The sequence below is a fragment of the Apodemus sylvaticus genome, chromosome 7 (genome assembly GCF_947179515.1).
Source record: "Apodemus sylvaticus chromosome 7, mApoSyl1.1, whole genome shotgun sequence".
Classification (NCBI taxonomy): domain Eukaryota; kingdom Metazoa; phylum Chordata; class Mammalia; order Rodentia; family Muridae; genus Apodemus; species Apodemus sylvaticus.
This window is the reverse complement of record NC_067478.1, coordinates 101,319,731-101,347,295: the sequence shown is the minus strand read 5'-3', so window position 1 is coordinate 101,347,295 and position 27,565 is coordinate 101,319,731. Positions and strand designations below refer to the sequence as shown.

At 42.7% G+C, this 27,565-nt stretch overlaps 1 protein-coding gene across 1 annotated transcript in view; it reads right to left on the bottom strand.

The window, feature by feature from the left end:
• The window catches only part of Barx2 (BARX homeobox 2), a 68,918-nt gene extending 41,597 nt beyond the window's left edge, over positions 1 to 27,321 (bottom strand). Inside the window, exon 1 of the mRNA XM_052186954.1 lies at positions 27,135 to 27,321. Within this exon, the coding sequence (XP_052042914.1) occupies positions 27,135 to 27,321 (187 nt within the window). The remainder of the gene's footprint in view (positions 1 to 27,134) is intronic.
• Between the last annotated feature and the right edge of the window lie 244 nt (positions 27,322 to 27,565).

Genomic DNA, 27,565 nt, shown 5'->3' with positions numbered 1-27,565 from the left:
TGCACTGTTTATGCAGCTGTCCCCAAACTCAGCTTGTCTGTTTATTTTCGTCCTTAGAGGAAACAGAGGAAAGAGATCTGCCTATTAGGCACAGGCAGATCAAAGAGGCCCCAACCAGCCTGGGAGAGAGTTCCACTCCAGCCTTCCATCTAAGCAAAGATCAAAAACAAGGCTGCGGCCCTGGCCTGGCTCCCCAGCAGAAAGCTTGTGGCGGCACCTGTTGGGCCTTCCTCTCACTGCTCACACCAGATGGACAGGCTTCTGCTGTCCCGGGAGCAAGCCGTGGAATAACACTGAAACTCTCAAAGGAAAAAAAAACATTTCACACCGGATTTATGGAGGCCATATTACTATCTCAGAGCACGTAGCACCACACTGCTTTATGATACAAAAGGGGTGGGGTCTTAAAAGAAGGGAGTGGCCTGCAAAGGTCAATTGCCAAACTAAAGGTCATGCAGACATTTATTTGTAGGTAGACTTGTGAAGGTGACAAACGCTTGCTTTCTCTCTTGGGTCAAAAGGGAAACTCTGGCACATTTCGTGTTTTTGCTCTCTCTCTCTCTCCCTCTACTATGTCACCCTCTTAATTGGCTATAATCACCTAAAGCAAGACTGTAGGGTGACATTTATATCCATCACCATTTTGGTTGGCTCTGGAGACAGGCATGCCCTTGTGTGCTATGAATGAATGGTACATTGTTCATCTTGCCTCCCCGTGGTATCCCTGCAGTCCTCTCCAAGCTGCCCAGGGTAATCGTCAAAGTAATCAACACCATAACAAAAATGCCTGCATGGTGGCAGGTATGACTTTGGGTTGTAACAGTTCTTCTCCCTTGGGAAACTTCCATGTAAGAAAGGGACAAGTCGCCATTTGACAAAAACCCCATTGCCCTGGAAATGACCAAGGGCTGTATCAACAAAGAAGCAGGGTGACCACTAAGTTACTGCCTTGATAACTAGATTGCAAGAAGTGCACCTGCAATCCACAGCAGAATATGCCTGCTGGCAACATGGTGGCCATAAAATGCTGTGCAGTATGGAAACAGAGCCCGGCACACCCGGGGAACAATCCAAACCAGCAGGGAAATTCTCCCAGAGTGCTCAGTAGGGACTGTGGCCAAAGGTGGTAGGACCTATTGAGATGATCTAAGAGCAAAGGCTGAGAAAGCAGAGCTTCCTTGTGAGTAAGCCGGTGCGCGGTTGTATCCAAGGCAGATAGGTCCACACGAACCTGTCCACGTGACCCAGCACGGGAATCCCCAATGTCTACAATAAAAAACAAAGCTTGCCACACTGCCCTCCTGCACACGCTGGTATCCCATCCACCACTTAGTACACAGGGAAGAAGTAGAAGAGACGTCTAAGCAAATGACTGATGGCAACTGCAACTAGGTAACTGCTGGGGGGGGGGGGGTTGGGGGTGTGTGTTGAGCAAACCATTTGTACCACAAGATCTGCATGGCAGCAGAACACGGGGAAGGTTGCTTCAACTCCAGACTGACATGCTGCACCTCCTTCCAAGGATATTTTTTCTGCAGGTCAGTTGCTCCACAGACGTCTTTGCTCAGAGGGCTCCTAGTGCCTTCTTCCCCTAAAACTCCCTCACAGCTACTGTTTGGCTCTCCCTTAGCCTGATCCTCCTTCCTAGGACAAGGACTTGAAGCAGGGGTTTCCTGTGTTTGATGTTTACTTTGGTTCTTCCTCATGAACTACAGTGGCTTATATATGATAGGCATTCATTAGCAATCTGTTGTCTGACAGGTCTTTTAGAAAACATAGCAGGAACCTGAGAAAAAGGAGTTAAACACCCAGTTGACACTCTCACCACCGACGACATCTCAGTGCCTACAGACTTGGTGAGTGTGTTCCTTCAGCATCTAAAACACTTCATTTTATAAAAGTTCTTTTCAGAAATAGCTCATTTTCTTCATTCTAAAATGGATAGATTAAAGAATGCTATCACGAGCCCCTTTTGTGGAACTGGAGAGGTTGTGACATTCCAGCGTAAGTGGCTGCCTGGTCACCCTGCGGTTTTTGCATTCACTCACACACCATGCAAGCAGCTGCTGGGCATCGTGTTTGTGGGTACGAATGTGGCACACCTGACAGTCTGCACACACACTTGCTCACTTAATCGCCATGGCAATCCCGTGGGGTGGGTATTAATATGCCTTTTTTTAGATGTGAAGAGACAAATGCTCAGAGCGTCTAAGTCATTTGCCCACTTTGTCGCATTGAGAGCCAAACGAGGACTGTCCCTCTAGAGCGACAAGCTGTTATTAATGTACGCTGATGTCTCCTGATACAACACCACCCAGAGCCAGACCTCAAAGCCAAGCCTCAGTTCTGTACAACGGCAGTTCATATCACCCCACACAGCAATGATTCATACTTGTTCACACACTTCTATGTGAAGGCAAGGCTCTTCTTCATGTCTGCTGTTTTAATCAATAAACAAAAATTCTGCCAACTCCATGTACTAGAAATTGGCCATTATTTCCTTAAACGATTATTATAATCACAGACCTTTACATAAAAGGTGTCCTGGACAATTAGGGTCAAATACATCAAGCTTGCATTAGCTGCTATTAGATAAACTTCTGGCTAGAGTTAGTTGCTGTTTCTTGTTTTGTCTCTACCTGCCCTTTGTCAATCTATAGTCAATAAGACCACTTCTGAACTACAGAAGAGCCAGGATCAAACTATTGAAGGCTGAAATACTTTTAATATAAGTGAAGTCACTTTTATTGTCATCTTGATCTTGATCCCTTGGACATCCTGCATCCATGTTCTTCAAAAGCCTCATATTCTGTTTTCCTATCAACTAAAAGCAGGGTGCGCCACTGCCATGCTAAAATGTGTTTCCTTAACCGATATCCATTTCTACCAAATGTCTCTTTCTCCTGTGCTAGCCAGGTTTCTTAAGACTGTATTATCTCCACTTTCTTATCCCAAGTTTTTCCTAAATGTTCAGTAATGCTGCCTTTGTTCCCAAACATTCCAATGAAATGGCATGTCAAGGTCATCAGCCACTATTTCTAGGTTCAAGTAACATCTCCAAGTATGGATCATGAGTCTGCAATCTTCACAAGCCTCTAGTGCTGCTGAATCCTGAACTATCGGGTGGGTGGTAGCATCAGTCAGTCCTTAGCCAGCTGGGCCCTGACACTTTACTGACTTCTTTATCTCTCTAGCTGGCTTTGCTCAGATTCCCGATCTCTCTTTCTTGATAAGAGCCAGAGTTTAGCGGCCACTCTGGCTCCTCATCTCTTGCCAGGATATCGGTAAGAGCCTACAAATGCCTCTAAAATGGGGTCTCCCATCTTCACACTTGTCCTTGTCGAGGTCATCTTCCAAAAAGGATTTTCTCAAATATAGCTCCAGTCATATTTTTTCCATTTCATGATTCTCCAGAGTCTACATGAGGAAGGTTCCCATGGCTGGGCCCCTCCCCTCCAGTGATACCCCTCAACATTTTCTCGTTATACTTTGAGTTCCATGGACTTGTCCAGAGTCCCAAATGCATGTGCTGCTTCAAGTCCCTTCACCTTTGGTAACATTTTCATTTCTCAGAATGTTTCCTGCTCTGCCTCATAATCTCATTCCTTTGGCTAATTCTTATTCATCCTTTGTTATTCATCTCTGGTTTTCTCATCCAGAAAACATTCTAAAGCCTTTTCCTGCTCCCTTCTGCTCACTCTGGGCCAAATAATAACAAGTCACGGACTATACCTCTAGAAAGTCTTCAGACCTGGGGAAAGATACAATGTAGCACCACTGGGCTAATGTGCTTGGGTTGACGAAAAAGATACAGTGTTACACTGCTGGGCTAATGTGCATGGGCTGATGTGAGAGATACAATGTTACACTGCTGGGCTATTGTGCATGGGCTGATGCAAAAGATACAATGTTACACTGCTGGGCTAATGTCTACAGGCATGGGCTAATAGGAAAGATACAGATGTAACACTGCTGGGCTAATGTGCATGGGCTGATGCAAAAGATACAATGTTACACTGCTGGGCTAATGTGCATGGGCTGAAGTGAGAGATACAATGTTACACTGCTGGGCTAATGTCAACAGGCATGGGCTAAGGGGAAAGATACAATGTTACACTGCTGGGCTAATGTGCATGGGCTGATGCAAAAGATACAATGTTACACTGCTGGGCTAATGTGCATGGGCTGAAGTGAGAGATACAATGTTACACTGCTGGGCTAATGTGCATGAGCTGATGTGAGAGATACAATGTTACACTGCTGGACTAATGTCGACAGGCATGAGCTAATAGGAAAGATACAGATATAACACTGCTAGGCTAATGTGGATGAGCATGGGTTGATGAACAAGGTCATTATATAGCTGCCTATTGTGATAGTCTTTAAAACTATGGAGTAACTCATCTGGCCATGTGTCTCTCTTTCACAGTATCTCTGGAGCTGAATTACAATCCTAGGGAGATAAAGTAGCACACATGGTTTTCTCTGAGCCACTGTGTTATTAAAGAACAAGCTCACTGCTAAACAGACCCCTGCTCTCACCACATCACACTCAGGTAGTTTCCTGCACAAATAGTATAGTGTACTTATACAAAGACAGCTACAATATGGCTAAGAAACATCATATATATAGTCATATATATAGTATATAAAGTCAGTCCTATGAAGCTTTTACCAATGGCTCTAAACTGCACTTTATGCATATTCAAGTGATATGTGATTCAATATCAAAAATACTCAAATTCCAATGGAAATAGCAATGATACAGAATTTTTTATTCATCAACTACAACTAGGATTTTGATTTGTTTGTGTAGTTCTGGCTGTTCTGGAACTCACTTTATAGACTTGGGTGGCCTCAAACTCAGGATCTGCCTGCTTCTGTTCCTGAGTACTAGGCCTAACACCAGCTTGCAACCTGGATTCCAATTCTTTGTTCTAAATTGAGGATTTTTAAATTCTCAAATTTAAATCAGAAAACACTTACTGAGCTTCTGTTTGAAATGCCTAAAAACCTATAACTCATATTTTGGAGTTTTCTCTTTCTTAATTGGCATGTAAAAACCTCAAAGTCTTCAGATCTGAGGCTGACACCACCATATAAGATAGTGAACAGTTAAAAGAGATGTAATCTATCCTCATCACTCTAGAGCAATGATTCTCATCTTCTTGATGCTGGGATGTTTTAATACAGTCCCTCATGTTGTGGTGACCCCCAACCATAAAATTATTTTCATTTCTACTTCATAACTGTCATTTTGCTACTGCTATGCATCATGATGTGGATAATCTGATATGTGACTTCGGTGGGTGTTGTGACCCACAGGTTGAGAGCCTCTGCTCTAGGACTCATTACAAAATTGTGCCTAAATGTATATGTCCCAGTGAGCCTCTTTGCTCCTGGTAAACTATAAAGCTATAGTTTCATCAAAATATATAGATAATGTCATGGCCTTTCAATGTATCCATGTCAAAAATAGAAAAAAAAAGTTTGAAATTCATGAAGTAGCAGTAAGGAAGGATTCAAATACACACATGACTCGCTGGGTGGGTCACATTGCCCCAAAGTATTAACACAATTCACAAACATACCTTGGAAATACATATTTGCAGCTATGTTAGCACTACAAGTTTACTCATATTTTTTTAATATGGGACATTTATGGCACTATATAAAGGCAAGTGGTTAAAAAAATAAAAAGTTGCTACCCTAAAGGCACCAAGATCCTCAACCACTGCAAATGTTCATTTCTACTAGTTATCCCATTCAGAAAAAAAAAAAGAGCTTGGGTTTAGAAAACTCCAGCTTCAAGGCTGCCTTCCCTCGCTGCTCTAAATCCCAGTGCCAACTCAGGATCCATCGGATAGCACTGACATGGTCTCTTCAGACCCATTTGCCTGCATCTCCCACAAGAGTAAGGGCAGGACTTTGATGCTAATGCTCTATCTCCACTCCTTATACAGAGTGGCCTGAGGGCAAGAACTTTTTTTTTTTTTAAGTTTTAGTTGAAATAATAAAGGTCATTGGCTTGTCATTGTTTTAATCAGAAGTCCTACGGCTCCATCATTTTTGGAGGTAGATTCAATTCACTAAGATCTGTTCATGTAGCCATGGGTTAAGTGTCCCTTAACCAGAATGTTTGGGAACAGAGGTATTAAATGAAAATTTAATATTTTCATAGAATTTATCAGTTGAGCATCCCTGATCCCAAAATCCAAAATGTAAAGTACCCTAACATCCATTATTATTGTTGTATTTATTACTTATGTGTATATTTGTGGTCTAGCTGCCTGTGTATTATATGACTGTGGATGCCTAGGAGTCTAGAAGGGGGGCATGGGCTTGAACATTGCCACCAGATAAAGCCACATGATGTGGCTGCTCAGAACTAAACTCAGGTCTTCCAGAAGGACGAGTGCTCTTAACCTCAGAGCTGTTTCTCGAACCCCATAAACTACTTCATAGTCTTCAACCACTTAGGTGTCACATCACTTCTTAAAATTCTGACGTTTTGTGTCTTTGGGACTTGAGATTTCTCAGTAGAGAAGCCTGGTCTGTATTATATATTCTTTATTAACGTATTCAAATTTTGATTTTTGAATAAATGTTTCCTAAAGCCCTGCAACACTCAGACTATTTCCTATGAGTTAAGAGCGGCAAATGAGCTCACGAATAATTTTATTTCCAAGTGGGTTCGCACTCTTAAATAATGCCATGAATTTCCCAGGGAAATTTTCCACTATCTGCTAGCAAAGGCCATAAAACCATGCTTAATTGCAGTTACACACATTAGGCAAGGAGGGTTTTATTTTTCTCTGTTTCTTGAAGTATCTTGTCTCTAAAGGCTTTAAAGGGTTCTGTCTGTCTTTATAGGATTAAAGTGATACCAACTATTCTGCTCTTCCCATGGAAGTTTAACTTAAGAAAGGAGTAAACTAGGTACAGAGACAGTACATAAAGTGCTATGAGTAACTACCCTTGCTAACAATGCTACCCACCCTGCCTCTAGGGCACCCTGGGGTAAAGGTTCAAGAGTTCTCATCTGAGACATAGTATGTAAGTTCAAATCCCACATCCTGCATCTCTTGGTGCCCTCATCAAATTCCAGCATATTCTATTACTCCAATTTCTTTTTCATGTTTAAGCTGTTGTGAAGAGTTGCTATGTGCTACTTAACAGCTGCCGTTCCGTTCCTATTCCCCCCACACACACACCCAAATAGGTTACACTTTAGTCTTGTAGATTAACTTGAAATGAACTATTATCCCTCAGGATGAAATACAATCAAAATGAACTTAGAGAATTTAAATTCACACACACAAACACAGAGCCAGCAGACACTTTAATGTCTATAAATAAAGCCTTAAATATTAAGAACATTCCAGGCAACAACTCCAGCTGCATATAAGTACTTAGTCCAAAAGGAAAATTAAAAAGGTGGGAGCAGCATATGAAAACTGCCCATGGAGGGTCAGAGGAGTACAGGCCTGGAAAAGATTCATAGGGATAAAGGAAGCAGAGGAAGACAGGAAGAGAAATTACAAATTGTTCATAACAAGAAAGAGAAGGCCACAGACCATCAGGCAATTTACCAAGGCTCAAATGCATGCAGTTAGGACTGGGGACGGGAGGGGGGGTCTGGGAGGTGGGGAGAGCCCTGAGAGAGAGTGCTTGTCTAGCCAAGGCCAGCTCTTCCCTTGATCCCCAATACCACAAAACAAACAGCAGCAAGGAAAGCAGAGATTTTCGTGTCTAGGTGCCAAAATACATCCTGTGCTCCAGCAACAGTTCTCAACCTGGGGGTGGGGGTGGGGTGTCTCGACCCCACCCATCTACCACCAAGAGTCGAGAATCAGATAGCCTGCACATCAGATATTAACATTGTGATTCATAAAAGCTGGAAAAATCACAGTTATGAAGTAGCAAGGAAATAATTTTATGGTTGGGGGATCACCACAACATGAGGATTTATATTAAAGAGTCGCAGCATTAGGAAGGTTGAGAACTGCCGTACTAGAGACAAAGGATGAAGAAGGCAGGCCTTTGCCCAAAGAAAGCTTAGCATTCCTAGCAGAAAGGAGCCCATGAAAGCCACCAACATAGTGGACTGAAGAAGCTGGTGCCACCCGAGCTCAAGCTGTGTGTATATGGGTCTAGCAGTCAGTAGGACCCCGCGTCTGCTGCCCACTCTGTTCTCTGGCATTCTCATGTGGAAGTACATGCTGATTTTTTTAAAGTTATTTCAGAGGTGAAATGTTTTGTTCTCAGCAGATTTGGGGGTATTTAACTCATTTAATGCCTGCAGGAAGTCCAGGAGCAAAGGGGGTCTTGCATCTTTCTCTCTCTCTCTCTCTTTTTAATTTTATGTGCAAAAGTGTTTTGCCTGCACATATGTCTGTGCAGCCTGTGTGTGTCTGGTGCCCATGGAGGCCAGAAGCAATGGTGAAGAAGAAAAAGGCGGGCTGATCTTAGAGCTTCCAGCATCGTGGCTAAGTGTACTCAGTGAGAGGCAGGCCTGGAAGCTGGGTCCATGGTGCCAGTTCCAAGCCCAGTTGCATTCCTCTGATGTGGTCATTAAATAGATCTTAAGCAAGTGGAGACTTCTCAAGGAGAAGAAAGGCAAAGCCCACCCTCAGCAAATGTAGAAAGCCCCAGCTCTAGAGGGATTAACGGAGTGCATTTCTTCCATGCTGAAGCATGGCTATTTCAGGATGGGGGCCCAGGCAGAGGGTGGGAGGTAGCCCCCTGGGTGTGACAGGGAGGGCCAGGGGATGTCAAGAACATGAAAAGCTTCACACCCAGCCCTAAATGGAGGCCCTCACTTCCCACTAACCCAGGCTAATCCAAATGGCCTCCTGAAGATCTCCCTCGCAAAGCTGCCGCTTCCTTAAGCGGGGAAAGCACCCGTGCAGCGAGTGGACAAACTGTCTAGAGAGGCCTGTGCCTTTGTTGACACAACAGGCTCCTTCATGCTCTGAGCTCGCCGGGAATACCATCGGTGGCAGGCAAGCTGTAAGACAATGGAAACATTGTCACCACCAGGAAGCAGAGACAGGCGAGACCCCTGCAGGCTCAGCACAACCGCAGTACTGAGAAGACTTGGTATAACACCACACGTCCAGCTGTCAGAGGATTGCCGCAGATTCTTGATGTTTTAAAATGATGTTAAGGGTTCAAATGAAGTCGCACAGAGGCAAACACATGTATATGAAGACACTTGTGGCTCAAAAATTAAAAATGACAGATTCACAGAACAGTTTTAGAGGTGGCTCATTTAAAAGACACACAGCAGGACTCCTGGGATCTTGATTAGGTGACTTCATTACCCTGGGCAATGCTCTCTTCTCCAGTAAAATCAGACAGGTGGATAGATTGTCTGCGCCAACCCGGCACTTCTGCATAACTCTGCAGATTATTCCAGAATGGTTTTAGGGTCTACTTTTTAAAACTGAAACAAAATATGGAAAATAAAATTTCCTTTCCCAGCTTAAATGAGTAGGGCAGAGACCATCTTCCCAATAGACAGCAGTATCGTTGTTGTCTGTTGCCTACATGGAAAAAACTTAATGTTTAGTTTTCAGAAGAAAGTACATCACATCCTACCATAATTCAATATTTTAACTTTATTCATCTTATGAAATATAAACATCTTAACTATTGCATACGCACCTTCCGGTGCTTTTTGATTGTAAGTGCTTTGATTTACTTTAGAAAATGAAACAAATCATTATTCGATTCTGGAAAAAATAATCCAACTAAACCAACTAAAAATAAACTTGTTTAATAGGTAACCTGTGCCCCAAATTAAACATCTCTTATGTATAAGCAACAAAATAAAATTGCCACTGGCGATTATGGACTTTAGGAAAAATTATTTAAATGACTCTTCAAGATCATGAGATGGGGAAAAATTTTAACAAGAAGTTTCAAGCAACAATATCTACAAAATTAAGAACAGGAAGCATTGCGGAAGTCCTCGATGAGGGGAGGAAATAAAGCGTGGTATTATTTATGCCCTATACATGGTAATGGAAATATGTGAACTACTATTGCACACAACAGCAAGGAGGGAGCTTGGAAGTGTGACATTGTGTGAAAGGTGAGTCCACAAAGTGAACAAAGTGAGACAATACAGGACAGGGACACAAACATGTCAAAACTACAGAGAAAAGCAGTCACGACAGAGCACTGAGACATGGGTGACCTCTGACGGGGACAAGCATCAGGCAGAAATGCTCTGTTCCAAAGAGGTTGGCGGGCATATTGTTGCTCACTTATGGTCATTCTGACGTCCTATCCATATTTTATCAGTAGTTTTACTTGCTCTGTATGTTTTCGTGCTCACACCTGGGATTGAACCCATGGCCTTTATGTGGTAGGCTCATACTCTTACCACTGAACCGATTTGAAATGTATTTAGTCCTTTGCATCCTAGAACAGTACCCAACCAGCAAAGCATAACGGATAAAATGGAACAGCATCCCTGTCACTAACTTGCTTTGCAAATTTGGCATAAAATACATTCCTAGGACTTCAGCTGAATGAGATCTGGATGGCTCTAAAACAAGAAGAAGGAAAGAGGGAGGAGGGGGTGGGCCAGAAGAAAACTTTTTAAGAATAATTTGGGCCGGGCAGTGGTGGCACACGCCTGTAATCCCAGCACTCTGGGAGGCAGAGGCAGGCGGATTTCTGAGTTCGAGGCCAGCCTAGTCTACAGAGTGAGCTCCAGGACAGCCAGGACTATACAGAGAAACCCTGTCTCGAAACAAACCAAATCCAAAAAACAAAAAAGAAGATTGTTATGTCCTGGAAATTTAAAATCAGCTAATACACATCAAATCAGTAACAATTTAATTGGAAGCAGAAAGGTCTCCAAGATATCTCAGTAGGAAAAGGTGCCTCACAGCAGGAATTCAATCCCTAGCATCTACACTAGAGAAAGAGAGAACTAGCTATCCTCTGGCCTCACACCATCGCTATAGCACTACTGAAGAGAGCACATACTCGTACACACACCCGTAAGTCACACTTATATGCACACACATACACAAATGAATAAAATGTGCCTTTCAAACACAGAAAATTTCAAAATATAATGTCTTGCTGAGGATCCTCTATTTTCTGCACAGCATTATACTTTTAAAAATAAATTTATCAGATGACCAAGGTCTAAATTGGGCAGCAGTGCCCCCTCTTTGTGGTAAGGTTTGAATTTGTCTTCTGTCCCTTTACTCATACAGGTCTGGGTTTTGTTTTCGTTCCCATCTTAGCATGGCAGAAACCTGAGACTGTCCCCAGCGCAGGTATCCCCGTCCAGCCTGGAGCATTACCTCATCTTCTCTCCCACCCCATTCCTTCCAGATGGGAAGAATTACATAAGCTCATATAAAACATCCAGGTAAGCATATACAAGTGTCTGCTGTGATGCATGCTTGTCAGTATTCTTATTTTATGAACTTCACCTTAGCGTGACTAAGAAAATCTGTACTTAATTTACCCACCGAAATCTATAATTTACTCCTGTGCAATGAATAGGCCCTATGACTCCCCAGCACCTGTTTAATGGTAAGGACTAAATCTGAAGCTTCTCAGCCTAGCATCTAGGTTAACCCTATAAGGCTACGGCACATATAGAAAATCAGCTTTCACACATCCTGTTCCCTAAAGGGTTTTGCTCAAAGGATGTCTCATCGTGAGTGAACAAGCAGGGGAGACCCAGAAGAGCTAGAGGATCATGCTTTGTCCTTCCCGAAAAACGTTAGGAGCTCCTGTCCTGGGCATTTGGGAACTTACAAGCATAGAGAGACAGCAGCATCCATTCCACAGCAAGTTGCAGGACCACAGACAACTGCCTCAGCCTGTCCTGCATTCTCTTTCCAGCCAGGGCTGTGGTGACTGACTACATACCTTTTATTTGTATTTAATATTATTTCTAGGGATAGATGACAAGTTCAAAGCAATTAAGAAGCATATGAACCATCACCAAATCTCTCTGAAGCCATCAGTCACGTTAATACTCCAGCCTGTCTTCACTTGTCACCCTCAAATTCCCTCTAGGAAAAACAGTGGGGGTTGAAACAGCAAAGGAAGAAGCCTAAAATTAATTTATTCAATTTCAACCACTTTATTGTGGTTGAAACTTAACCACTTTATTGTAAGTATTGGGAGAGTGGAGAATTCAAGACTGGAAGGTGTGTGTGTGTGTGTGTGTGTGTGTGCGTGTCTGTAGCCCTGGTTGTCCTGGAACAAGCTCTGAAAACCAGGCTGCCCTCAAACTCACAGAGATCCCCCTGCCTCTGCCTCCCAAGAACTGGGATTAAAGGTGTATACCACCATTTCCCAGCTTGTATTTTTTTATTGCTCTCTCTAGAATTGTTCTAGAATATTTTGGGAAGTCCTCCTAAGAGCCCAAGCCTGATCTCAGTTTTAAGAATCCTTGATAAGATACCCAGTAAACTGTCACCTTCAGACTGACCCTCACATGCCAATGTATGACAGAAGCACTGGGGCCCGTGACGGATCAAAAGAGGTATTTGTGTGGCTTGGGATGACGTCAGATGTTTGGATCAATAACCACTTTATTTCACAACTAGTTCTAATAGCCTGTGTCAAGGGTTGGCAAAACTTTCTGGAAAATAAATACGTATGGCTTTCATGAGCCACACTGTCTCTATTATATCCACCTGCCTCTGCTGATCATCACAAGAGATGCCACACATGATACAGAAACCAGAGTGCACTGTGCATGGTTAAGCTCCAGTGATTTTTTTTTTTTTTGCATGGGCACTAGTTAAATTTCATAGAAGGGTCACAGATCATGAAATACCCCATTGCCATCTCTATTGACTATTTATAAATGTAAAAGCTATTGTTAGCTCACAATATCAAAAAATAGACAGTGAACCAGATTTGGCCAGCCCTTACACCCACTTGCATACAGAACACAGCCATGTATGTCATTCCAAGGAGCACTGAGCTTCCCATATGCTTAGTATGTTTTTATCCTTTCAGAGCTAAATTAATATTCCTTAATCAGTCATTCCTTCCTAACACAATGGGAAGGTGGGGCTTGTTTTATCAATGATAGAATGTAAAGTGTTCAAACATTATAGTTAGGGAAGGTCCACAGAAAACAGGCTTGGGGGGGTGGGAGGAATGGTTTATTTTGGTTTGCATATTTTTGTATGCAGGGCTACAGACAGACCCAGGACTTCACAGATGCAAGGCAAGCAGTCTGCCGCTGAGCTTCAATCCCAACCCAGAAAGAAAGGTGGTTTGAGGGGGATTTCCACCTTGATCTCTGCATGCACACTGTTGCTTTTCATCGGGTACAGAGTTTTCCTGTGTGGCACTGCACGACTTGAATACCGCGGCCACGCAAATACCGCGGCCGTGTTAGAATACAGGCATAAGGATCTTCCGTGGTCCAGGATGATGACACTTTTTAACACATCATTAATGTGTTCGATAATTAGGCTACATGTGTGGCTGGGCAGGCTATTGCCCCATCCTAAGTCAGTGGCTGCTGTGAGCTAGCAGGAACGCCTCTGAAAGGAGCACGTATTCGCAGGGCTGTCTCCAAATGCACAGGATTGCAGTCTTCCTTTTAGCATTTGTCTTCTGACGACAGCAGGTGCTGGGCAAGCATCTCAGGATCTTGCTGCAATCCCCTGACTTCTTTCAAGACTGACTTTTTGCATTGGTTAGCATTCCCTTTCTACCCATCACCCTGTTCCTGCCTACTGTCCTCCCATGAGAACACACACACACACACACACACAGGAGCATGCACACACATGTGGATCCACAACTACAAGCTGATGAATATCCATCAGTTCAATTGAATCTTGTCTCAGTGTCAAAAGGCAGACTGCGGCTGAAGAACCTTCAGAGATTCGACCATTCTCCACAGAAACTCCATCCAAACTTGCCACGATGACACACCATGTCATACTCTTGCTTCCTCCTGTCAGCCCCTGCCACCAGGAACATGGAAAAGATGCTGGATCTTGCTTATAGGACTCAACATTTGAACAGTTGGACAGATACGCTGCCCTGTGCAGAGATAGGGTCTCCTTTGTGCCATGGGAGTTAGAATGGATTGTTGGGGGATTTTTCTCACACCATAGAGAATCACCAAATAAAGTATGGCCAGCCGACATGAAAGACGTTTCAAGATACTAGTAATCCTCTGCGATACAATTCAAGAGAGACCCAGGCACAACTCTTACTTAGGCAGTCCTTCCAAAGCATTCTCCAACAATTCAAAGTTATAAGATGGGGCTTCATACAGAATGCACCCCAAATCACAGACCCAGAAGTAAATCAGGAAGTGGTTCACCCTCAAACTGCTACTTTCTTCCATATTATCTAGTTACCAAAAATAGGTCTCTGTCTATGAGTCCCTCCTTGGTACTCTGAAACAAAAGAACATAAACCCTTACCCTCCTCTAAAAGACGATGGCGAAACCCTACTCTGATGGGAGAAAAGAAATCAGACTCCTTGAGAACTTCTTCTATTTTTCTAATTCAGTTCTGGAGTTTCTAACACCTTCATGAAGAACTGTCTCCTATGGGTAATTAAATCCCACGAAACTCATATGGAAGAAAAGGCAACAAAGATCATTTTGTGAGGCTACAGCGTTGACCTGCTTGTACCATTCATTTAAATTTATAAAACTCCAGTTCCCATTGCAGAACAGAATGGTGGGAGGAGTGAAGCAGACCTAGCCAGAGGACCTGAGCTCAAACAACTCACAGACCACCCACGTTGCCTTAAAAGGCATCCTACACAGTGACGTAATCCAGAGGATGCCTAGAGGAAAGTGGGTTGTTTTTTGTTTTTTTGTTTGTTTTGTTTTGAGAGAGATAGAGCTAATTTTGCTTGAGTTTAATTCACAAATAATTGTAATCTTTCCCTAAAGGGCTGTGCCTCAATCAACTGAAAAGACATTCTTTTTATAAGATAATTATTTTTAATAGGAGCTATCAATTACTGGGTGCTTTGTTTCCAGGAACTAGGCTTAATAGCTTTATAAACACTATCTCATTTAACCGACTGACCTTATTGTGCAGTCATTATCTCCATTTTATAGATGAGGAAACTGAGTGCCAAAGAGGTTAAAGTGGTTTGCCTAAGGTCACACAGACAATAAAATACAGAGAAACCCAGGACCGTATAACTCAAAACCTCTACACAGCAAGCCTCCACTAAATGGTTTCATGTACCTGTAGGTATATAAGTTACACCTATCTTATCCTAAAGCAGTTATCCCTAATCCAGTGATTCCTAAGCCTCAATGTCCAAGAAATCTTTTAAAAACAAAGATTGCTAGGATGGAGATGGCTTAGTGGTTAAGAGCACTAGCTGCTCCTCCAGAATACCTGGATTTAATTCCTAGTACCCACATGGCAGCTTTCAACCATCTGTAATTCCACTCCCAGAGGATCTGATACCCTCATACCAAAACACTACAGCCTCATAAAATAAAATAATTTATTTTTAAAAACGTGGGGAGAATCCATGCGAGGACTACTTGAAGGAGAGGGGATACCAATATTGGTATATAAAGTGAATTAATTAATATTGATTAATTTTAAAAAATCAAAATTTGTGACTATTCTTTAATCAAATCTTGTCATTTATAGCAAAGTGAATGGAACCAAAGAGCAAAATATGAAGTAAAATAATCCAGGTGAAGAAAGACAAATTATGTGAGTTGATTGGAAACTAATAGATAGATAGATAGATAGATAGATAGATAGATAGATAGATAGAAAGATAGAAAGATAGATAAAGGGGGAATGGACAATGAGTATCAAAAAACCTGGTTAGATAGAAGGTTAAGCACTTTTATTCTATAGCACAGTGGGGAGCTGTTGTTTACAATAACCTATAACATATGCTGTAGGTGGCTAACTGGAGCTCAAAACACCGACAAGTGAGACGTGTTCAACAACATGAAAATGGTAACTACAGGTTTGGATCATCAGACACTGTGTGGCATTTTGAATTATCACACCATTATCATCACCCATGTGTCAATTAAAATGGGAATAAGAGGAGACTGGATCCGAATTGTTAAGCATTGTCTATCCAGTTGATAGCAATGAGGGGATACAGATTCCATCCTTGGATATTCTGTGAACAGCTTTACTCAATGAATCCCAAGTTCAGTGATGCCCAGGAGAGACTCAGCAACTGTCACCCAGCAACAAGTGAGTCACAGAAGCAGATGACAACAGATCCGAAACCTCCCGATGATCAGATATGCTATTTCCCACCTCAAACCCCATAACTTCGTGGAAGTTTTCTGTAATCATTGAAAACCTCAATTACAAGAAAAATTTGAACTCTAATTTACATGCCTAACAATCACATGAATGTAACTTTACATTGAAAGAGACAGACGCATGGTTCAATCTCAACTCTGCCACTTACCGGTCATTTTCCTTAAACAGTGGTAATGGGAACTACTTCATACAGAGTCTCCATTTAGTTTAATTGCCCTTATGTCCTACAAGTTCTTAGCTCGAGCCTGGCACCCAGCCGCCTTTTATTTTTCCAACATCCTAAACAGCAAAACACATTCTGTTTAGGCTAATTGTACCAAGCATCAAAAGCAGAACATTCCAGTTTAAAAGAAAAAGGACATAGCTAGTCCTCTGACAGGGTCATGCTATGATCTGAACAGAAAACTTGGAAAGGGAACTTGTAGTAGCAGCAGCTGCCTAATGAGCCAAGAGCGTTCATGGGTTACCATGATAGCCAGGAGTAACAAAATTAACAACACTCCAAATAAAATCTCTTCGGAGGTAACATACCAAGTTTTTCAATAAAATATTTTAATCATGGAAAGGAAGTAACTTGGATAAAGTTCCTTTTCTCTCCCTCAGTGAAACCTTGAATGTCCTACATTTTAACTTTTGTTTGTTTGATGATTTGGCTTTTGAGACAGTGTAGTCTTGACTAAGTCTTGCTGTGTAGACCAGGCTGGCCTGAAACTCACAGAAATTTATGTGCCTAAGTTGAGATTGAGGGAACTCATCACCATGCCCCGCTCAGTGGTACCTGCTTTATTTCCCATTTACATGTATATATGTGGGGTGGAGGGGGGCTAAGGGGGAAGGAAGAGGGCATCAGATCCTCTGGATGTGAGTGCTGAATTCTGGTCCTCTTAACCACTGAGCCACCCACCCCACCAGCCCCTGTCCCAGGTAGTTTCCACATGAAGAATCAAAATCAGATCTATCAGATGTGATGCCAGTACGCAGACCTTGGTGACTTGCAGAATGATGTCCCCTACATTTTTCTCATAGACTTAAACATGGCTACCTGGAAGCTCTTTGAAATTTAGTCATCCTCCTTATCTTTATCCAAAGATGTGTTTCTGCATCTGCCAGGGATAGATGGAAGTGTTCTAGAACCAACCCCGGCATGTTACACTGGCTTCTTTCCATTTGTGCATATTTATCACAGAGCTTAATTTATTAACTACAGTAGGTGACTAATAATAATAACTAGAACAATTGTAACAACTTATTTTATTTATGTAAGAGTGATGCCCCCTGCCAACACCTTAACATCTTATTGAACTGTTCTCACCCTTCTTGAAATGTTGTGAGGTATTAGAAGTATCTTTGCTCATATATTTGCTTGGGCATAAAGAAATAGTCTGGGGGTAATGGGGAGGGGGGATGCTTTGGTCAATTCAATTGTGCCAACTACTTCACTTAAAGGAGGGCAGAGCTCACAAAGGACTTTATTTTTGCCAAAATGTCTAAAAGCAGTATTTCTAAATTAGACCTACCATGCAATGGTAATTAAAATGTCTGGACTGTTAAGATAGCGGAATAAACCAGCTGCCACTAAACTTGTCATTACAGAATAATGTCATTGAGATTAGCACCTCCAAACAACACGATGGCCGCTTATTACTGGTAACAGACATCTCTCTGGAGATCACCATGGTTACCTTCATCCTTCCCAACAATCCCTGACACCACACACAGAACAGTTTTAAGTTAAAATTTTAAATGGTTACAAAACATAAAGGAAACTTACACGATGTGCCAATAACATTACCACCCCTTGCTGAAGACACTACCATTTAACATTTACATTCTTTGATAATCTCAACCGTCCTGGACAATTTTTTTGAAAAGTAAAATATGAGAACCAATGAGCCACTGGCCAAAAGCCAAAGGCAGCATATCACCATATCAGCAAATATTTATAAAATTAAGACACAAAGCAAAGGAGTTTGTTATGACTTTAAGCATTGTTAGGAATAAGAAATTCTAATAATTCAGACTTGTATAATCGTTGATACATATTAGCAAGGAGCAACAATTAAGACTTGTAATGATTCCTTTGGGAACTCAGAGTGACAAAGCATTGGTAGGGGTAGGGCAGTTACTGTAGAGAGAGAAATAATACTGTCAACCAGGCTGGGGAGGTGGGGAGGACCCCAAACCGAGCTTCAGAAGCCGCGGTGGCTGTTACGTGACCTTGCACCCCCACTGCGAAAATGCCGACAAGCTTTTGTCTCAAGATGGAAAAGCTATTGAGAACACCATCAAAAGTTCCACAAGATTGCGAGTTTCGTGGACATGTGTGGTCCCTTAGCCTATCGCTTTCCAATGTTTATGTTATGAAAAGTTTCAACTGTACAGACAAGTGCAAAGAATAATACGATGAACATCTGTGAACCCACAAGCGAGTGACAGATTTGTAACGCTTAGACTGAGTCGCTGCCATAGGTCCTTTTTAATGATAAATAATTACAGAGGAAAATAACACTGTGGAGCTAACTCTCGCCACTTCCACTCATGCCTGCTAGCACCCTGCAGCAGCCAGAATGTTTTCATTCCCTCCATAAAGAGCATCAGACGGCACAGGTCAATCTACAGCTTGTTCATCCCCAGTCTTTTTATTTCTGAGAATGATCCGTGTTGACACAAGCACATTTACTTCATTTATTTTTAATTACTACATAAAGTTTATTGCACAATTACAGCACATGTTATTTTATTCCCTGAAAGGCTGGTTAGGTTGTTTGTTTACTTTTAATTTTCCCTAATCTAAAAGACACAGAAATGAGCAACGTTCTTATCTGTGTCCTGTTGCACATCTACGACGACTCCTCAAGGCACTGCGTTGCAGAGTGCTCACATCTGCAGCACTGCCAGGAGTGGCAGTGGCTCTTCTCCACAGTGATCTAACCCAAACAGGAGTCCCAGCTCAGCCTGCACAAAGCCCCAGATTTGACCCCACCTCCGAAATAATAAAGTCTGAAAATCCTCCCAAAGTCAGCGGACTAAACAACTCTCTAACCATTGGCACCTGGGGTTTGAGAAGGGCTATTTCTCTGTAGCTCCATTCTTAACAGAGATGACCAGTTCCTCTGCTTTGCCTACCCAGTGTCTGTGAGACAGCACTGTCAGCTGCCATCTGCCCTTCACTGGCCATCGAATCCTTCACTTCCGTGAATGGTCTCACTGCACCACGGCTAATGTGACTTAAGTTCTCAAGTTCCTCACTAGCAAGTGGAGATAATAGTGGCCCCTCTCAGGGATGTTCTAGCGCTGATTATGGTTTAAGAAACATTATTCCAGTGCTATAACATATCACACACACACACACACACACACACACACACACAGAGAGAGAGAGAGAGAGAGAGAGAGAGAGAGAGAGAGAGAGAAGTACTACTGGGCCAGCTGAATGACTTAGTGAGTAAAGATGCTTGCCGCCAAACCTGACGAGTTTCATCACCTGGATCCACATGGCGGAAGGAGAACATGGCGGAAGGAGAAAACTGACACATACTTGCATTGTACTTATGCCTGTGAATAAGGACATTGACCATAAAGTGGTTCTGTCATTTCTCCCAAGTTGATAGGCTTCTCTGGATGATGACTGCAAGACTCAGAGAGTCTTTGCAACCCCTCTTGCCCAATCAAGCTAGTTCCCCAAGATAAGAAGCCATACTGTTTCTAGTGTCCATTCAGGAAAAGTGCAAGTCAGCAACGCAAGGTATTATGTAAACTAAACCTCAGTCCATGGGTGACTGCCTCCTTGTTTGTGACAGGATCATTAGCTTGAATCTCAGCGATTGTTATGTCACAGAGTGAAGGAGGCCCTGAAGAACAGGTGGGGGGAGGCTGACAGGGACGTGCCGTGCCCGAGTATTTCCTGGAGTGGAAATACAGCAAGCCTTTGTAAATTTCCATAGTCCCAAGTCGATTCCATTTCTCCCAAGGGCTATACAATTTTGAATATCTAAATAGAAAAGGCAATCACAGCATTTATCAAAGAACTAAGTCATGTGTTGTAAAAAGTAATAATCAAAAGTAGATTGAATCTGGGAGTGGTGGCACACACCTTTAATCCCAGCACTCTGGAGGCAGAGGCAGGCAGATTCCTATGAGTTTAAGGTCAGCCTGGTCTACAAATGGAGTTCCAGCCTAGCCAGGACTACATAGTAAGACCCTGTCTCAAAGAAGCAAAGTACACTGAGCAGGCATAACAGTATACATCTACCTTCCCCCACACAGAGGGCTGAGGCAGTAACATTTCAAATTTGATGTGGGCTTAGACTACACATCTGTAGATCCAACCTAATATAGAATACATAACGAGGCCTAGTCCAAAAAAAAATGAAATATGTAAGATATGCCTAGACTTGTGACATATTTAATGTCCTATGATCAATCATCTCCAGATTTTTTCCTCTTGCATCTGGCCTTTTCTTGGTGGACGGCCTGTGGTTGCCTTTGTGCCCTTAGCCGGCGGGAGTCAGGAAATATACGCAGCTGCAGGCCAGACCTATCGAGTCGTCCTGACATCAGCACCTTCCGGTGACTGGCAGGGACCTTCTCAGATGTGCTTTCATATCAGCTACAGTTTGTGATGACTGTTCCAGGTAATCAATTTCAACGGGACTCAGACACCAGAAACTCCTCAGTAACCACACTCGGGTCCCCACTCCTTTCCAGGGTTGACTCAAGACTCAGCTGCAGCCAGAATATAATTAGACAGACTTCTGAGACCATCTAGGTGCAAGACTTTCCTCCTCACACCGGTGCCAAGTTTCCACGTTCAAGAACTTAAACTGTCATATAAAATGCTCTTGCAAGGATGAGTAATTAGACACTGTAATGGAAAAGTAACTGTGTTTTTATTTAGAGCACTTATTTTAACAAGACGTTTCTTTCTAACTATTATTAAATTGCAGTAAAAATAAATTAAATCCTGAGAGTTTACAAAGACATTCTGTTTTGAAAAAATAATAACAATAAATGAACACTTTCCCACAGAGTATTTATTTTGTAATGCCATTAAGTTGGTGCAAGGTCCTAATCAGAGTCCTAACGAGCCCTAATGCTGATTCTGTATCTGCTACACCTACTGTGGAGAGACACCATTTGCAGCTCTCCAAGAGCTGAAGCAGTAGACACTGATGTGTGGGTCCCCTTTTCTTCCTGTCCTGTTGCCTCCAGGAGACCCTTGTAGCAGGATGCCTCGTGAACATTCTATAAGCACCTGTGGTTTTAGCAACTTCATGGGCAGAAAGGAGGATGCTGGCTAATCCAGCTGTGAGCTCATCTTGAGAGACACTCTAAAAACAGCTGCTCCACCCAAGCGAAGTGGTAAGCAAGTGCTTCCTATAAGAGAAGACGCATGCGTCTCCTAGCCTCCAAATCCTTGCAACCGTTCAACCATATTCCAGGCAAGAGTTGGTCAACTGGCTCAGCCATGAAACTGCAAATTTTACTCCATGACAGGACAAAGGGCAACAATGGGAGAGCTGACTCCACCACCCCACCTAAGGCCACAGGCCAAGTAGAAATGAGTGAAGCTGGAGCCTTGAGCCGTCTGAGCTGCCTCAGTTTACATCTGTTCCTGCTCCTGCAGCTCTCCCAAGCACCGAGTGAGAGGAACTCTCCAAATACCATGGAAATGACATTTCCTCAGCCCCTTACCCCTGCCATGAATGGTAAATGATGGGCCGTACCAGGCTCCAGGGCACTCATGGTCTAGCGTCAATCTGGGTAGAATTGAAGTTAGCTGTTTATTTTCTGTGGACAGTGATTTCAGAAGCCACCTTTATTTTCCAAACAACAAAATGCTCTAAGATATCCTGTGGTACAGGGCTGAGCCTGAATACCCTCAAGATTTAACAGAAATACTCTCTTTCTCTTTTCTCTATTTCCTCCTCTTTTCTTTCTAATCTCACTTTACAATTTAAACAATTATTTTCAGCTCTCGCTGCTTCTCATATAGACAGCTGGGAAACCTGCAATGTGCTAGAATTATCTTTATACTGTCTATGCTTGCATTACAAATTCAGTCTTCCATCCCAAAGAATAAATGGCCCGCATATTTGTAAGACATTGGCCTTATAAATGGGCATATATATTCCAAGCAAATATAAATATTTGTTTAATTAAATTATCAAATTCAATGATGTCAAGGACCGCAGACATTGATGAAGGAATTTTAACTCTGAGCAAAGTTACTAATCCTTTTTCCATCTGCGATTAGAATCGGCAGCAGCAGAGACTGCACTCGTAAACAATTCATACGCCCTCAAAGCCAATTCCTGAGGAAACCCTCACACCACAATGTAAGAAGAGAATTGTAAAACCTAGAGGTGGTAAGTCACCAGCTCCTCTCCCAATATACCCTGACTCTGAGAAAGTCCCTGGTGAAGCTGGGTATCCCTCAACGAGTTCACCCTTCAAATGGGAACAGGAGAGCGCAGTGGAAATAACCACTAATAAAACCCTGCTTGCCTCTGGCAGCATTGATAATGACCACCGTTTTCCCAGACCCTGATTTATGTTTCTCCATTAACATTCCAGGGCCCGATTCTCAAGTTCCCAATATGCTACGGGATTTGGTCTCCAAATAAAAAAGTGAGATTTGGGGGAATCAGTAGAGCCAGCTACATGAAGTACTTGGGCTCTCTCTGCAGCGGCAACAGAGACATGCATGTCTGGGCCACGTTTGACTTTACACTGCTATGACACCCAGTCTTTTTGATAAACGTGCCCAAGGACACCACCCCAAAGAACTCGTTTCTCACAGACCCACCAGAGGATAAAATGTTCTCAGTGCCACCTCCTAAGATAATCACCCTGTCCCAAATACCCTTTTTAATTGGTTGACTGTCCCCTGGGTGTGACTTGCACCTAGGGAGTTGATCCAGGGTGTGTAACCAAGATACAACTGTCTTCTTGATTTCTGAGAATCCTGAAAAGAACCGTGGTATAAAAAGTAGATTGAACTATGTCAAAACATGAATGAGGTGCTGTCACAGCAATAGGCAGATAGACAGGAAGACAGACAGACAGACATAGATCTTCCACTTGGGAAGACTAACCTCCAGGCCCCTGCCAGCTCCAAAGCCATGGCTAGACCTAAAGGACTGACGCTGCAGATAGATTCAGTAAAACCATCCTGCCCAAGAAGGAAAAGGAGCCAGACTATACAGATTCTACTAGAATAAAGAAAAGTCAAAGGTTATCAAGTGTACAAATATCTGTATTCTCTCCCTGCAGATGAGCATGCAGAAATGTAAAATCACTCTAAGAAAAACAATACATTATAATACTGTGGGTTTGTTTATCAATAATCTCACAGAAAAACCCTTAGGGTAAACTGTTGCATGCTTCTGATTGTGGACCAAGTTACCTGTTTCCTCTGAACACTCCTCAAATTTAGAAACTCTGACTGCTTCTCAAAGATTTAAATATAAAAGTTTCCAAACATTAAAGTGCCCACGGCTTTGCCATCCAGCCTATTGTGAGGAGCCAGTTTTATTCAATGACTTTCCCTCTTTTTGAGGGGTTCTGGTTTCTCCTGTTCCCACTTGAAGGAGTTACTGATGACCCAAAACAGACAACATCAGCACACCCCAAAAGCCGAGCTGTGTTTATAAAATCATAAAGTGTGCATCGTTTGGGTAAACTTTCAGTCACTAACACCATCCTAATATTGAAGACATGATTTCTGACATCCAACTGGCAATCTGTTTTGATTCGGTTTGAGGATCGCTGTTATCAGATTTAAAGATAAGGCTTATGAGGCAAATACTCAATAAAGAAAAATTCTAAACCTCGCTGAGAATGTGAGCAGCAAACTGTATAAATGGAGGCTGTCTTTAAGTGGTTGGGTTTTGTTTTTGTTTTGAATTTAATGATAAACTTTCCTTTAGTTTGGCTTAAAAGGGATTCTCCTTCTCAGTATCTATTAAGGTGATTTAGGAGAAACTACTGGGAAATAAAAACATTCAGAAACCACTCCGTAAGAGTAAAACTGTTGTATTGTCAATAAAGGCCTGTTAAAATGAACAATACTTTTCTGATGATGAGTATCCCATCAAGGGGAGAATTTTTAGTAATGAATTACTGCCAGGTGATTATCTGACTAATGAAAAAGATTTCCATTCCTCTGTTTACTTAAATACACACTCTCCTGCCTGGGGAGATTTGATATCATGCATTGCCACTTGGATTACTAAATCTAGCAACAAGGACTGCTTAATTAGGTGGAAGTCTTCTAAATGTGGCTTTTGTTCCGCCCTTATCCCCGTGTGCTTATTGAACATGCTGGTCAATCATGAAGTAAATTGTGGAGAAAATTTTAGTCTTAATTTTCAGTATTTTGCCTGACCAAGCTCACTTCTGTCACAGTTACTTAAGCTGGTGGAAGTGTGCAAACTTGAAAAAAAAAAGGGGGAAATTTGGTAACTTTAATTCCAGTGAAATTTTTTCACTTGTTTTCAATTTCTCATACAGTGCTTCTGCCACACATGCTGAACACCTGTCTCTAGTCAGAAAAATATATTACTGTTTCGCTCTAGATACCGGCAACTTACATTTTTTTTTAAATTTTTAATTAATTTTTAAAAGATTGTAGCTATGCTAGCTAAAAAAATTTTTGACCCTGCCTTGGACAGTTAAAAAGTGAAAGAAAGCTTTGAAAGCAATGAGACCCCGGAGAGGTCTCTAATGGGCTTCCTATGATCTCATCCACGTAAGGCTTTCTCTGTAACGCTAAACCCACTGAAGGCTTACGATCTGGAAGTATCAGCCATTGTAGCCAGGTTTTTATGAGTTTAATTCCACTAACAAATCCTACTTTCTATATTTTAAGTCTCAACTAGAGCAAATCAAGCACATTTTGAAAGAAACCGTCCAAGGGAAGAATGGAAAAATAAAGCCAAAAAAAAAAAAAAAAAGCCACACCGCCAATAACCACTTTTGCTGCAACCAAGAACTTCTAGGAACACAGGACAAGCCTGCGACCATGTCAACTCACCTTTAACACTCACAAGCCTGCCTTTGAGTCATTGCAGTGTGTGTGCTTTATTTCCCACACAAGGTTCCATAAATCATGGAACTAGCCCAGACTGACTGCATGACAACTTTCTGGGCCTTTCCCCCCTCTTTTTTACAGCATGTTTTCTTGCATGACCCAATTCTGTGACTCCCACAAGCCATGGAAAGTGGCCTTAGAATTACAGCAAAGCCCCTGAGAGTCAGTAGGTACTAACCAGGCCCTGGCTCCTCAGGAACTGAACTTGCATTCCAGAAGCCAATCTTCTCGGTATCGACTGAACAACGGTGCACATTGAAAATTGTTCCGGGGGGGGGGGGTCCCTCATTGGGATTTGTATTGTGGCAACAAATAAATGTTCCCAAAAAGTAGATTTAGCCTATTTCTCCCAGTCCAACACACTCACAGAGGACTCATTGGAGACTCTGCCTATAGCGGACGAAATGCCAGCAGCGTGGGTACCTATCTTGTTTCTCAAATCTCTTTAATGTATATCTTGTTTATTTCCTTGTGTGTAAAAATCAGTATTACAAGCCTTGGTATAGGATATCAGGTCTAAAACCACCCTGCAGACAGGAAGTGTAATATCCATTTTATGGCCAAACAAATGTAGGAGTAACTTGATTTTGGAAAACAAAACAAAACAAAACAAAACCTCTCCCCATATTTGTTATTTAGATAGTGACTGGCTTAGCAGGACTGTGAATAGAGCCAAGGGAGAAATAGGATTCCAAGTGTTACACTTAGTAGCTTTTTATCCCAAAAGTTCCGAGAAGAAGTCTTTGAGATCCACCACAGTGAGTACACACTTCCATTCTTCAAAGTATCATTTCCTGAACTTCATGGAGGCCATACAGCAAACAGAATCAAAGGCCCAAAGCACCAAATGTTTGCTTTTAACGGAAAGCACGCTCAAGAACTTCTTTGAAAATATTTTCTTCAACTGTTTTTAGCTACACCTAAGTTTTTTGTAGCCCGACCCCCATCATGTCAGGGAACTTTGAATCCGGGAGCTTCTCTTCATGTAAGCTCTGTTCTAAATGTCTTTGCATCGATTTTCTACGTATCTACTTTTAAAATGTAATTACTAAATTCTCTGCCTCCTTCCTTTTGGTCTAGTTTTTGTGGACCGCCAATAACCACTTCTGCTGCAACCAAGGAAACCAGATTTAAGGGTGATTTTTTCCTTTCTGTTACTAGTGCTGGTTTTAGTCACTTAAGACAAACAGGGGGGTTGATCCTCTCAGATTGGGTCAAAACTCAGGGTAGTCCAAAACTACTTTCCCGAGGGCAATCATTTTAAGTAAAGTTTGATGTATTCACTGGTTTATTTTGAAGTTCAGGAAACCGGTTTACCTGTAAAATTACAAAAGAGGCTGGGCAATCTAACTCTAGGTGGAAGATGAGACCACCAAATTCAAGTTGAAACCGACAAACTCACAGCGTGAAACCACTAGGCACTGAATCTGTTCAAATTAAGTTTCTTACTACCCCCCAACCCCCATAGTGCCAGGGAGCAGGGAGTTTTCTCCAAGAAGCCGGGACAGTTAAGTGACATTGGCGTCCCACTCCAAGGGCCACTTGGTTTCATCTTATGTCCCATCCAGGGAGCGGTACCTGCCCAGCCCCGGTTGCAAACGCTTTTGAATGTCCACCGCTGGCGAGTCTGTTCTCAGACTCAGGAAAAGAATCCCTTGGTCCCTCTGGCTATCCGGTTGGAAAGCAGAGGCGACCGCACAAGGGCAAAAGTACAACAGCCCACTGTGTCTCCCAGTGATTGTCTTACCGGTACAAGAGTGCAGGGGCTTGGGTCGCACCACCAGCGATGGGCACACAGAGTAGAGGGAAAGTTTCTCAAAGTAGTCGCAGGTCTCCTTGGAGAGGATCTCATCGATCATGAAAGTCTTGTAGCGCCGCCTGGCTGCTTTGAGCTGGCCGGGTGAGCTCAGCCTCAGTTCCGCGTGGCAGTGCATGGTGAGCCGGGACCAGAGCCTGGCGACCTGAGCGCTGCGAGCGCCTAGCCGTCCGGGACCGCAGGAGGTGGCTCGCAGGCTGGGGCCTGAGCCCCGTTCCTTGGCGGCCAGAGGGGCGGCGGGGACCGGGGAGGCGCGCGAAGCAGAGAGGGCACGGGCGGGCGCGCCTGCTGCGTCTACACCCACCCGCCGAGCAGCATCTTTGACTACAGCCTTTTTGGGACACCGCAGCTGTCAATCAGCG